The sequence below is a fragment of the Hyaena hyaena genome, unplaced genomic scaffold (genome assembly GCF_003009895.1).
Source record: "Hyaena hyaena isolate Hyena2069 unplaced genomic scaffold, ASM300989v1 scaffold_369, whole genome shotgun sequence".
Lineage (NCBI taxonomy): Eukaryota > Metazoa > Chordata > Mammalia > Carnivora > Hyaenidae > Hyaena > Hyaena hyaena.
In genome coordinates this window covers 636,459-650,105 of record NW_024081000.1, presented here as the reverse complement: position 1 = coordinate 650,105, position 13,647 = coordinate 636,459, and the positions used below count along the sequence as shown (strand labels likewise).

The following is a 13,647-nucleotide window of genomic DNA, read 5'->3' as shown; positions in this document are numbered from 1 at the left end:
TTGACAACATTGGTCTTTTATTTGTATTTATAGTCTGTATAGTCCCTCTTCTACTGCAAATTATGGTTACTCAGTGAGGCAGAAATGAAAAAGAGGAAATGACAAAATGTATTATTTGAACTTTTCTCGACTCTTTGGGCCAGAAATGACCTTAAGGATCACCTAATTTGATGCTTCTATTTTATAGACGAGGGAACTTGAGTCTTGGAGAAGTTAAATGATTTATCTAAGGTCATAAATGTTTTGTGTGTGGGAGACCTAAGCCTGCGTTCTTTTCTTTGTAGCGTTTGTGCCCCTCAGAAAACCTCTGGCATTTTCTTAGAAGCTGGGAGGCAGAACCACCCCAGGGGCTCAGCCTGGGTTTTATTCTTATAGCTTGAAGTGTGAGAGTTTGATCTTATAAAAAGAAGAAGAAGAAGAAACACTTGCCACTGGGGAGTTTTCTTGATAGTACAAACACAAAGAAGGAAACTGTTTTTAACAATGTACTTTCAGAGAGACAGATTCCAAATACTTCAGACTTTCCAAGAATCCCATAGTTACTATATATGGCTGGTTAATGAGATCAGAAATAATTTGAAAAAATCAATTTCTCTTTTCATTTGATGTTTGCATAACTTATGGGAATCAAGGATTCCTAGATCATGGCTTCTCAAACCTTAACTTGGACAGAATTCACTTACGGATTGATCTTGTTAAAGTCAGATTTTGATTCATGAAGGCATTTCCGTTGAGTCCTAGGTGGTGGCCATGTGGCTGGTTCATGGACCACACTTTGAATAACCAGGATGTGGGAGTGAAGGGAGCAGAGTGGCCACAGTGAGAATCTTCTCCTGGAGTGGACTGAACCACCAGAGGAGATGGAAATGAGACATCAGTCAATTTATACTTTCCCTTTTCTGGAATCTTCTAAAAATCCCACAGGACCTATAGGCCCTTGAGACACCGGTTCACATGCTATTTCTTTCCTTTCCACTGACTTCTTTTATGTGTGTATGAAAGTCTGTTAGGCTCACAGCCTCAGGACACCTCTCTGGTCCTCAGCTTTTTGGCAGTGTCTCTCGAGTCTCTGACAATACAGGGAGGAATTTGTTTAAAGTAATGATACAAAGCAAGCTGTGGGAGGAAAAGACTTGTGTCTGTTCTGGTCATCTACGTATCACCCAACACCTAAAACAGCACTTGGCACACAGTAGAGGTCAGCGCATATTAGTTGAATGAATGTAAGAACCAGGGGTGTGGGGTGACAACCAGCATTCCAGCAATTTCCTGAGACCTGAGATCTGTCCAAGGTGCTGCCCTGGGGACCTTGGGCTCCCGGGAAGCAATAGTGTGATCAGAGCCCTAGAGAAGTACCATTTTCAGTAGCAACTACTCATTTCTTCCTAATAGCCAGTTGCATGTGAGAAATTGTTTCTCTTAAATAATTATTTTTGAATTATTCTGGCTTCTTTGATGTGGCTGTCCAAAATGAGAGTATAGTAATGAATTCTTTCTTTGGCTGTGTTCAGAGATGCCACTCCTTTAGAATGGTGAGAGTAAGCCTTCAATTAGTTGTCTTCCTTCACACTTGAAATTGTGCTCTTCAAAGAATGGCAAGTTCATGGACCACTCCTTTTGTTGAGGTGTGTGTGTTTAGAGAGAGGCAGCAGAGACAGACTGAGGACACTGTCTTGGGATTTTTTTTTTTTTCCAAAAAGAGAAAAAGCTAACTCTCATGATAGTTCACTGACCTTTGCTGATGGCAAGATATCCAAGCAAAGCTCTTCTGTTCTGGCTACTTGGTGAGAATCACCTACCCATGTCGGGGGCCCAGTGAGGCAAAAGGCTGCAGCTCCGTGAGCCCAGGGCTGGCTCTGTGAGCCACCTAGGCATAGCAGCCACTGCCAGGGGACCGCTAGAGGCAGCATTTGGACCCGAAATGAGCCCCTGTTTAGCGGTCATGAACGGATCTCATCTTGGTTGTGTTCCTTATAAGCTGTGTGGTCTTGGGTAAGTCTCTTAACTTCTCTGATCATCACTTTACTCATCTATAAAACAAGATTTAGAGTATTACTTTGCCCAACATCTAGGTTTTGTTATGAGTATTTTAAAAAGTGCTTTAAAAATTAGAAAGTGCCATACACATGTGAGGTGGTGACGTTATTATTCTTGTCTCTCATCCAAAGATGGGAAGCTAGAATTTGACAGACGCATCCTCATTGTAGCTTCTTCAGATGGAGTTTTGGTGACAGGCCAACAACACTTCCTCCACCGCAAGAACTGTTGGAGGATTCCACGAGCCTTCTGTTAGTTGCTTGAGCTTATGCCATCAGATTTTGAAGCCAATCTTAGAATATACTTGCAGCTTCCAAAGAAACCTTTCTACCTCAGTAGAATCCTAGTGATCGTTTCATTGGAAAACTGTTTTGTGCTAAGTCCACCCATGAGCGAGCTGCACGGAGGGGTTAGGCGTTTTGCAGAGTCAGTTGACGGGTGGTTTCTGAGAATGGGAAACAGGGTACAGACCCTTATCTGGCCTGGGGAGACTCTAGCCAGAGAAGCTGTTGCCTCAGGAGCTCAAGTGGAAGGGTAGGGTGGGAGCTGACTGGCATGTTGCCATATGTTCTAGAAGACTACCTGACACAGCAGAACCTCATGTAGCCAGAGAGCGGGACATTAGTAGTCATGAACAGAGTCCTCTCTGGGGCATTGCAGGATAAATCATGCAGAAAGTACAGAAGGACAGATTGGAGCACAGCAGAGCCTCTGGACTGGGGATCAGATCATCTGAGTCTGCATGCCTAAATGTCTTTAGTCAAGTTCAATAAGTTCACTAAGTCTCCGTGTCCTCATCTGTGAACATGGTACTTTTCTTGCCTGTGTTACAGGTACACTGAGGAAAACAAGTATGGTAAAGTGTATAAAACCACTTTGTACCTCAAAGCGGGGCCATCAAATTCTGGTATTATATTTATTAGTAGTATAACTGGGCTGGCAGACTCTTGCTTCATTCTTTTCTTTTAAGTTTATTTATTTATTTTGAGAGAGAGAGGGAGGACAAGGAGGGGAGGGACAGAGAGAGGCAGAGAGAGAATCCCAAGCAGGCTCTGCACTGTTAGCGCAGAGTCTGACATGGGGCTCAAACTCACGAACTGTGAGAAGATGACCTGAGCTGAAGTCAGACACTTAATCAACTGAGCTACCCTGGCACCCCTAGGGCTCTTGCTTTAAATGAAACCAGGATCAGTTGGCACCTTTCAAAGGGCTGCAAGGAGAGAGGTATAAAAAGGTAACCTGTAGTCAAAGTTGGTAGACAAAGGGTGGGAAACATGCATTTTTATTCTAATTTTGCTTAATCTTACTTCTAGCTGCTCTAGTGCTCATCACCATGGGCTGGAGCCCTGGATTCCTTGTTCTCTAGGGAGACCTCTAGTTGTGCCCCCACTTTGGGTTTATCGGAGTCTTGCACTTATCGGGGAGGCAGAGTTCATCTCTGAATCCTAGAACTGGAGAGTCTCAGGGTTGTAATCAACTGTAGCGGACACTAAGCAGACTCCAACCTCCCCCCCACCCCCCGCCCCATCCTGGCCATAGGCCTCCGCTACAGTGCGGCAGCAGGAGACTGTAAGTATGGGCGATAAGTCAGCTTCCTTCTGACCAGCCAGTGTCACTGTTGGTGATCTCAGCCTGCCCCAGGCAATTGCCCAGACATTACAGTGTGTGGGGGGCATGGCGTGGCAGGATGCTTTACATCTTCAACTGAAGAATGTTGGGACGGGGGCTGCTGTGGAGCCAAAGGCCCTCCATAAAGGCTCACTCCAGGTCCTCCTTGATGGTACATGGTAGTTTCTGGGGGGATGGAAGTGTGGCCAGTCAGCTGGCATGGTTGGTCAGAGGTGGGCAGAGCGATTCAGAGTGTGTGCCACAATGGAAAATGGGCTTTTCTGAGGTCAGAAAGCCACATGGTCCACACAAAATGGCAACAGGTGCTTTGAAGAGCCAGAATCAGAGTTTTGAAGGCCACAGGCCAGAGGAAATCCTGTGTAAGTTCAAAAAATGAGGACCCTTCACAGTAAAGATGGAACTGGTAGATTTTAATCTCCCTCCTTACTCCTCTTTTCCTTCCTTCTCCCTGCAAGGAATCCCTGTCTTCACTCCACCATGCTTGCTGGGATGTGCCACAGGCATCTCTTCCCCTGGGAGGTCCTTCTGGCTCTCTCCTCACCCACCGCAGGGTCAGGTGCCCCTCCTTAATGTTCCCAGGGGACCCTTGGCCGTCAGTCTCGTCCATGAGATACAGGTTTTTCCAACTGTGGCTGTAACCCACATTGATGAGTCATGAAATGAAAACAGAGCAGCGCTTTAAAGAAAATGAAATAGAACAGGGAAAAAAAGCGAATCACACATAACAAGAGTTACTGTTGTTGCATGAAACATTCACTTTTCTGTATGTCTCCCTGTGGATGTGTACAGAAAAATGATAAAAAATGTAGTTTTTAGTGTTTACTCATTTTTGAGAGAGAGAATGAATATGAATGGGGGAGGTGCAGAGAGAGAAGGGGACAGAGGATCCAAAGCAGGCTCCACTCTGACAGCAGCAAGCCTCTCACGGGGCTCAAACACACGAACCATGAGATCATGACCTGAGCCCAAGTCAGACACTCAGCTGACTGAGCCACCAGGCACCCCTAAATTATATTTCTTAATGTGGGTCTCAGTCAAAACATTTGAAAATCATGTTCTAGAGAGGCAAGGGCCATGGCTCACACAAAATGAGGCTGACCATCCAATACATATATATCAGCGGCAGAATAAGTGGTTGTAGAGTGAAATAAGGAAGGACGGGACTCTGTGGTTAAGCAAGTCCTCATAATTTTATTTTTCCAGCCATTGCCATCTGTGGAGGGCTTCTTACTCTAGATGCTACTAGGTTCTTCTCTGTCCCTGCCCTGTGCCAAGCAGAAATGCCTGGGCTATAAGGCAGTCCCGTAATCAGTCTGGGGAACACCCATGCAAGTCTGAAATGGCAGCTATGTCAAAACAGCATTCAATTCAATTCACTCCAGTTTCAAATGTGAATAGTCCTTAATAAGATGCCTCAGGAGGTACTATAAGGCGCAGCAGGATAGATGTGTCTCTGTCCTTAAGGTGCTTGCCAAGGTGGGGCTGATTAGTACACCAGTAATTACGGAAAGACAGAAGTGGCAAATGCTATGAGATGTGAAAGAAGGGAGAGTAGTGTGTGTGTGTGTGTGTGTGTGTGTGTGTGTTTGTGTGTGCGTGTGTCAAAGAGAAAGAGAGAGAGAATATGAATGAAAATGTATTATGAGGGCCAGTCCAAGGGGGGCATCAAGAGGTAGGAGACATTTGATACCATCTTTGAAGATGGGTGGGTTTTGGTTTTGACAGGAAACATGAGGAGGGAAAGGTGTGAAAACACCCACCAGAGATGCCCCACCTCCCAGTCTGTCAGGGCAGACAGCTGGTCTCCCTGCAGCAGGCAGTGTAGACGGGCTTCCTGCTACCAGCCAGTAGTCTTGACAAGACATTTATACATTTTCTTTGCCATCTGCTGCCCATCGCAGCCAATGACACATGTCTGCTCCTTTCAAAATGAGAAAACAGAGTTTCTATGGCTGGCTGGTGAGGGGTGTGAATTTGATCGGGAGTATTAAATGCTGATATTAAATGTTGTACATCCAGCAACTGCAAGATTGCTTAAAGCCATGTAACTCCTGTACCGTCTGTTTGGCAGGGTTCTGTCTTCATTTTTGGTTTCTTTTTTGGTGGTTGTTAAATTACTTTGAGCCATGTCCTTCATTCACTTTTTTTTTTAAATTTTAAAAATGTATTCATTTTTGAGAGTGACAGAGACAGCATGAGTGGGGGAGAGATGAGAAGAGGGAGAGGGAGAGAGAGAGAATCCCAAGCAGGCTCTGCATTTTCAGTACAGAGTCTGACACAGGGCCCTAATCCACGGAACCATGAGATCATGACCTGAGCCTAAACCAAGAGTTGGACGCTGAACCAACTGAGCCACGCAGGCGTCCCCACCTTCATTTGCTTTTCTGCATATCTCGTTCAGTGACACCTGCCTCCCATGTCTTTATCAGTGCCCATGTTGTCACCTTGCATGCCCAAGTCTGGTAACATATGGGGAAATACATTTTCGGTCACTGTGTTGCATTAGACCACATGGACATTTTGTCAGGACCTTAAGGTTAAAAAGGGGTGTGCATCCTAAGCGTTATAACCTTTACCACTGGCCTATTCCACTGCGTGTGTCCAGAGACAATTCCCAACTTGGGTCTCTGACCGAGATAGAGGGTCTGGCATTCGCGACGGAAACCAACACCCTGGCCTGTGTCTGTTTTCAGAGCCAACATTACTCAGAGCCGAAGTTCCCACTCTTTGAACAAACAGCTCATCATTAACATGGAGCCCCTGCAGCCCTTGCTGCCTTCCCCCAGTGAGCAGGAAGAGGAGCTTCCGTTGGGTGAGGGTAAGTACACTTCCTTCCAGAAGCTGGCATTGTAGCCTTACCCTGAAGGGATGAGGAAGGCACCCATTCTGGGTACCTGGGCAATGGTTGGAGCAGGGGATGGAGTGAGTCATAAACTGTTTCTAGTAAATAAACTGTTTGCAGTTGAAAGTCTGCATTATATTGAGAGTTCTATCAGTTTCTTCTAGAGAAAGTTCACAGATACAGCTATTCCTAAAAATTGTGTGTTAAAGCAGTCATGGTGTTAGACCCCCCAATCTCCAGCATGGTAGCCACTAGCAGTGTGTGGCTGTTTAAAAACTGTTTAAATTTGTTAAAATTAAAAATTAAAAATCAGTTCTGGGCACATTAACTGCATTTCCGGTGAGTAATAAAGCCCCGTGTGGCTAATGGCTGCCATCTTAGAAAGGTCAGACCAACAACATTTCCATCACTGTACAAAGTTCTCCTGGATGGTAAGTTTTTATTATAATCATAATCAAATTTGTGGTTGTAAAGAATTCTGCATAAGTGTCTCTCTTTTGGTCATTCTGTTCTGCCTCAGTATTTCTTTATACTTATCATCCCTTTTCCGTAGTTCTTTCTCTGATAGTTTTGATATAAGCTAAAATACCTATGGTACACTTCAACTCAAAAGTTGTTGTATTTTTAAGGACTATAATATGTGTGCATTTAGGCTTTTTTTTTTTTTTTTTTAATTTAAAGACTTCACTTACTTCAGGGGAAAACCTCTCCACACTGCTTGCTGTAGATGCCTGATGAGGCACATCTCACATGCTGATTTCAAAGTGTGTTTTCAAATATGCACAAAATAGTTACTGGAAACCTGAACACAAACATAACATGCTTTTCCCTAACATTAAGTGGCTTTGGTTCCGTCATTTAAAGTTAGGATACAGAGCAGCTTCAAGAGGGCAGGATTCTCTGTCTGCAAAAGATCTCCTTCACCTGCAGCTTCATTTCAAGGATTCCGTCTATAGGGGAAACTCTTCTGCCTGTAATAAGAGTATGGCTTTGGATGCAAATACTCTTGGGAGAGGTAGCAGCAGCTGCTTTACACTGAAGGGTAAAAAATTTTGGTAAATCTTTTCCTGTAAGGAAGTTTAATGGTGAGGAGGAGAACTGGGTAACAAGATGCCCCCAGATTCCATGAGTGGAAGGAAAGCACACAAAATAGGAAGGATGTGGCCTTAGGAGACCCCTTTATCCCCAGCTGAACCACAAGATGATGATAAGGAGAATGGCCTTGTTATAATAATGGCCTGTACTCTGTCGTAACAACTAACTCTGGAAGTTCCAGGCTAAATTAGTTGGATCTCTTGGTTCGTGGTGCTTGTCTACATTTTCAAGCACCCTATCTGTTTTTCAAGTGAAATAAAAGCAGCTTTCACTTCTGATCCAGTGATGTTATTCTGGCTTCCTCTTGTAGGAAGGAAAAAAATTCTTCCCCTTCAAGGTCTTTCAGCTGGGTAAGATTTACTTTATTAAGACACATTAACGGGAGGAAAAAAAAACCCTCACGTTTTATCATATGTGCACAGAGGCCCCAAAATGAAATTGAGACCTAAAGAAGTGATTAGGGCAGGAACTTTGTTCCTGTACACTTTATTTATCAATTTTTAAATGTTTATTTTTGAGCGAAGAGTGAGCCAATGGGGGAGAAGCAGAGAGAGAGGGAGATAGAGGATCCAAAGCAGACTCTTTGCTGACAGCATAGAGCCCAATGTGGGGCTTTAACTCACCAACCATAAGATCATAACCTGAGCTGAAGTTGGACACTTTAACCAACTGAGCCACCCAGGCTCATTTTAGACAAAGAGATAGTAAATCTGTGAGGTATTGATAGGAAAAAGCAAACAGGTGTTTGGGAGCTTTACTTACTAAGGAATTCTAAGCAGAATTTAGGCTGAGGTTGTAGTTTAGAAAAAGGTGTTTGTTTCTATAGCTTTTTTTGGCTCTGAAGTCCCTATCTCTGGTGATAAGGATGTCATTTTACTTTCCATTACAGGGAGAGGATTGTTCATATGGGAGATGTGTTTCCTGCTTTCTGGGGGACAGACTAGGGTCTGAGTGTCCTTTTACTGTTTTTTTTCCCCAAGTAACTTCAATTCAAAATAATTAATATGCACCGTAGTACATTTTGGGTGGCTTGCCCTTGATCCTATGCTCTCATATACCTGGAATATTGGGTTTAATGGAAATTGCTTTTGCTGGAGGTCATAATTATTCCAAGGTTGAATGGAGAAGAGGAAGGGAAAAGGAACAACCCAAGCCTGGAGTTATGACTGCCTTGCCTACAAAGATGGAAACCTAGATGGGAATAAAGATTCCATTGGGAATATGGAAGTCAGCCCGCTGTGGCCCCAGGAGTCCTCCCCAAGGATGTAATAGGGAGCTCCGCAAGCTTTCCTCTGGACCCTTTACCCTCGTTCAATTAAAACCTTTTTTGCTCCATTTTGCTTCATTTTCCATAATGAGGTTCCACTGCGAAATCCTAACCTTATCTTTAATGTGAGCACTGTGGATAAGAGACACATACATTACAACTAACTGCAATAAAAATACAAATGTTCATGATATGTGATAAGAATCCATAAGCCACATTTTCACATTTCCAGTTATTTTAAAGAAGAATCTTAAGTTCTTTCACTAGCTATAAAGTCAAACTCATAGGTTGCTCTCTTTAAAAGTCCAAAATGGCTCTATAAATGTCTAATAAATTTTTTTTATTAGACAGTCCCCTTATGGACGTCTTCTGGGTTTTTGAAGCTCAGGCAAATCCTATCAACCTCCAGGATATAGACTCAACTTAAAAGGAAGGGAAGTAAAGTTGACAGTATTGTTAAATGTCCAGTAGATGGAATGACCTTCTCAATCTAGAGAAAGAAAGCAAAATCATTTTAGGTACCATGAAATTCAAAGTTATGATTCCCACAGTGAACCTAGCTCTGTGTTCTTGATACCATTATATCTCAGTTACTATTTTAGGGTCTGATTCTGTTCCATGTATCTTGTCTTTGAGTATCAAGTAATGGGATTTAGACAATCCATAGGGATAAATACGTGTTTGACAGATTTGTATTTCTCTGGTATATAAAGAGAAGAGACATAGCTTTAAACAAAGATATCCCCACCTTTGTTGATGGACTTTCTTGGCACATACAATGTGATGAATTTGGTTTCATCTTTGTATTTTGATATTTTAGGGCTTTTTTTAATGCCCAAACGAGCCAAATTGAAAGAAGCTAGGAGTTCATTCCTTAATGCAGCATATATGACAAACAGATACAACTGGTAGACCACACTTAGCAGGTGCAGGTTTCTGTAGCCTGTAAGGATGAAGACCCTGGCTTCCTGAAGGCTCACAGTGTTGGGGAATCAGCAGCAGAATCACAGAGGTGACAAATAGGCTCTGCCTCTGCAGATTGAAAGTGCTCTCACTTCTCTGTATGCCTCATGAGAGATCAGTGCCTCAAATACCTGTGGAGTGTCTTATTCCCTTCTACTCTGATTAGGGTGTCTGACATGAAATTGGTAGGACAAGGAATGGGGTGGGTGACACTGACAGTCAGAGGGAATTGTGAGTGATCTGGTCTGCCTGCATCAATTGCTTTGGGGAAGAAAGATCAGGGGATAAAGTGAAAGGCAGGTTAGAAAGTTAAGGGACCGGATCATGATGGGTCTCTATGAGTTTCCTGGAGAGTTTAGACTTTAATCTGAGGGCACTTGGGAGGCCTTGGAGGATTTCAGGTGTGGAAATGGCCTGATTGGAATTATGTTTTCTATCATTTGTGGTGTAGAGAGGGCAGCTTAGAGGCTGAAGCAGAGTTTTTCAAACATCAGAACCATTGACCTTTTAAGCTGGATAATTTTGTGTTGGGTGCTGTCCTGAACATTGGTAGATGGTTAGCAGCATCCTTTGCTTTTACCCAGTAGGTGCCAGTTGTATCCCACCTATCTTGACAACCAAAATGTCTCCGGGTTTTGTCAGATATCCCTTGGGGAACACATTTGCTCCCTGGTTGAGAATCTCAGGATTGAGGGCACAGAGACCACACAGAACCCATTGCAAAAGCCCCAGGAAATAGATAAACAAGGGCTGAACTGAGGCAGAGAGAGTGGGACTAGGGAGGAGGCAGTGCATCCACACTAGTAAAGTGTAGAGTTGTCAAGATGGGGTCACTGCTTATGTGGCAGGTAGGCAGCCCATGGCCTCCTGCCCAAGTTCTGCCCTTGTTTCTGAGACTCAGAGTGAAGAGTTCAGCCTCTTTGGAGATGAGAGTGTAGAGGCACAGGAAGGCTTAGTGACATGTCAGTATCACCCCGGGAGTCAATGGCAAAAATGGTTCCATTTAGATATTGGAGCCATTGAAAGAGTTATATACTCTTTGCTTTTTTTTTTTTTTTTTTTTTTGCATTGCTTTGCTGAGCTTCAAATATGGAGTGGAGGACACTTGGACCTCACTATTCCCTGACTCCCATAGAGTGGTTCAGATTCTGATTGCGAGGAGTTTCAAATCACACATTTTCAAACTGGATCCATGAATAGGTCAAGGTTGGCAGCCCGAGTTCTGTTACAAGAGTTGTCTGGCTAGGAATTTTTTTAAAAATTGGGTCGGGAGAAGAAAGAAGGTCTTAACCCTGACCCTTGGAGGCACCATGCCTGTGAGGTCCTGGGAAGGGCCTGGCACCTTGTCTCACGTGGGTGCCATGGTGGTGGCATCGGTGCTGCCATCACGACTCTCTGGGGTTATAACCACTCATTTGTCTGACAAGCTCTTTTTATTCTTCCTAGAATTTCATGTTTCTCAAAGACAGCTGTGAACAGTATGATTGCCCAGATTAGCCCGGTGGCGCTCTGAGAAAATGTGTGACCCCAGTCAGCCCTATGACAGCTGGAGGATTAGCTCTGAAGTTGGCTGCATCTGGGTAGAGAGAAAAACAAAATCAGTTCCTAGGCAGCACTAGGCAACAGGAAAGTTTTCACCGTCACCCCAAAGTTGCTCAGATACAGGATCCAAGTAGATGAGTGCTATGGAAAACCTATGGGAATGGCAAACCATGTGAAAAGTGCCATGTAGAGCTTCTGAAAATTTCAGGAGATGAAAACATTATAAGTAGGAATTGTTCTGGGTAAGAATGACATTTTAAGGAGTCATTAATAGGAACAAAATCACGTTCAGAATGGAGTAGGGTCTCCATAGTGTAGACCGCAAAATGCTTGTGTGTCTTATTGGCAGAGTGTACTTTTTGTTATAGAAAATGCTGGATTATAGTAGAAGAGGTGAATAACATTAATCTTGTAGGACTGGGTAGCTGGCATTACTGATACCCAGTGAAGGTCATTCTTACCTACTAGAGCAGTGGTGCAGACTGGCATAAATAAACAGTCAGGGAACCATGCTTTCTTCCCCTTGGTAGAAAGAACTAAGTAAGAGTTGAAAGTGCTTGATACCCTCCTGCTGGCAAAACAAAAGCACAGTGGAGATACCAGGATTTCTATAAAGGAGTTTCTTCAGGATGGCAATGTGGTTGAATTGAAGATTGCTTGCATTTGCATATGATTGAGAACAAGTCTGTACCAAAGGATAGATAGGAATTAAGGAGAGTGATAATACTTGTTCTCCCATGCCACCACTTCGCTGTTTGTGTGTGTATATCCCTGTAAATGTTTATGTGTGTTAGAGTGTATGCATGTGTCATGGATGTGGCTTTGTGTGTGGAGGGGTGAGGGTGCATTTTCAGGGTTGTTTACAGTGTCCAGTCCTAACTATAGATTGCATAAGATGATGTCATTGAAATTCTAAGAAGTCTGTGAGTTTGTGAAGGCATTCTGAGCATATAAAAGGCATGGTCTCCTTAACATCAAGCATGCTGTACTCTTGACCCTACTCCCTTAAGCCCAGTACATAGCAGGTGCCCTTTGGGACCTACTGCATTTTCCCATCTTAGAGTCTTTCCTTTATGTTTATTTGAACATAGCTGACACACAATGTTACATTAGTTTCAGGTGTAGAGCATAGGGATTCGACAAGTCTATGCATATGCTGTGCTCACCACAAGTGTTGCTGCCATCTGTGTCCATAAAATGCTATTACATCACCAGGACCTTATGCTGTGCCTTTTATTCCTTGACTTACTCCTTTCATGACTGGAAGCCTGTATCTCTCACTCCCCTTCATCCGTTTTGCCCATACCTTCCCCCAACCCTATGGCAACCATCAGTTTGTTCTCTGTATTTATAGGTCTGATTTTGCTTTCTGGGTTTTTTTTATTCATTTATTTTTTTTTTGGATTCCACATAGGGGTGAATTCCTATGGTATTTGTTCTTCTCAGTCTGACTTCTTTCACTTAGCATAATACCCTTTAAGTCTATCCATGTTGTTGCAGATGGCACAATTTCATCCCTTTTATGTCTGCATAGTATTCCATCACACACTGACACACACACACACACACACAGACACACACACTCAATCCACATCTTCCTTATCCATCCATCCATTAGTGGACATTTAGCTTGTTTCCATATCTAGGATATTGTAAATAATGCTGCATAAACATAGGGGTACAGGGGTACCTGGATGGCTCAGTTGGTTAAGTGTCAGGTCATAATCTCACGGTTCATGGGTTCGAGCCCCATGTCAGACTCTTTGCTTTCAGCACAGAGCCTGCTTTGCATCCTCTGCCTCCCTTTTTCTCTGCCCCTCCCCCATGTGTGTGCGCATGCTCTCTTTCTCTCCCTGTCTCTCTCTCTCCCTCTCTGTTAAAAATAGTAGTTAAAGGGGCGCCTGGGTGGCTCAGTTGGTTGAGCGTCTGACTTCAGCTCAGGTCATGATCTCACGGTTCATGGGTTCGAGCCCTGCATCGGGCTCTGTGCTGACTGTCAGCTCAGAGCCTGGAGCCTGTTTCAGATTCTGTGTCTCCCTCTCTCTCTGACCCTCCCCTACTCACGCTGTCTCTTTCTCAGAAATAAATAAAAAACATTTTAAAAAAATAATAGTTAAAAAATAAACATGAGGGTGCATATATTTTCTCAAATCAGCAATTTTTTTTTCTCCTTGGTAAATATCCAGTAGTGGAGTTACTGAATCATGTAATATATCTATTTTTAATTTTTTTAGGAACTTCCATACTGTTTTCCATAGTGGCTGCACCAATT

General features: G+C 43.4%; 1 protein-coding gene across 3 annotated transcripts in view; it reads left to right on the top strand.

The window, feature by feature from the left end:
* The window catches only part of FRMD3 (FERM domain containing 3), a 302,421-nt gene that overhangs the window by 237,352 nt on the left and 51,422 nt on the right, over positions 1–13,647 (top strand). For all 3 annotated transcript variants that reach the window (XM_039250404.1, XM_039250403.1, XM_039250405.1), the window contains exon 13: positions 6,360–6,484. In XM_039250404.1, coding sequence (XP_039106335.1) covers positions 6,360–6,484 — 125 coding nt within the window. The remainder of the gene's footprint in view (positions 1–6,359; positions 6,485–13,647) is intronic.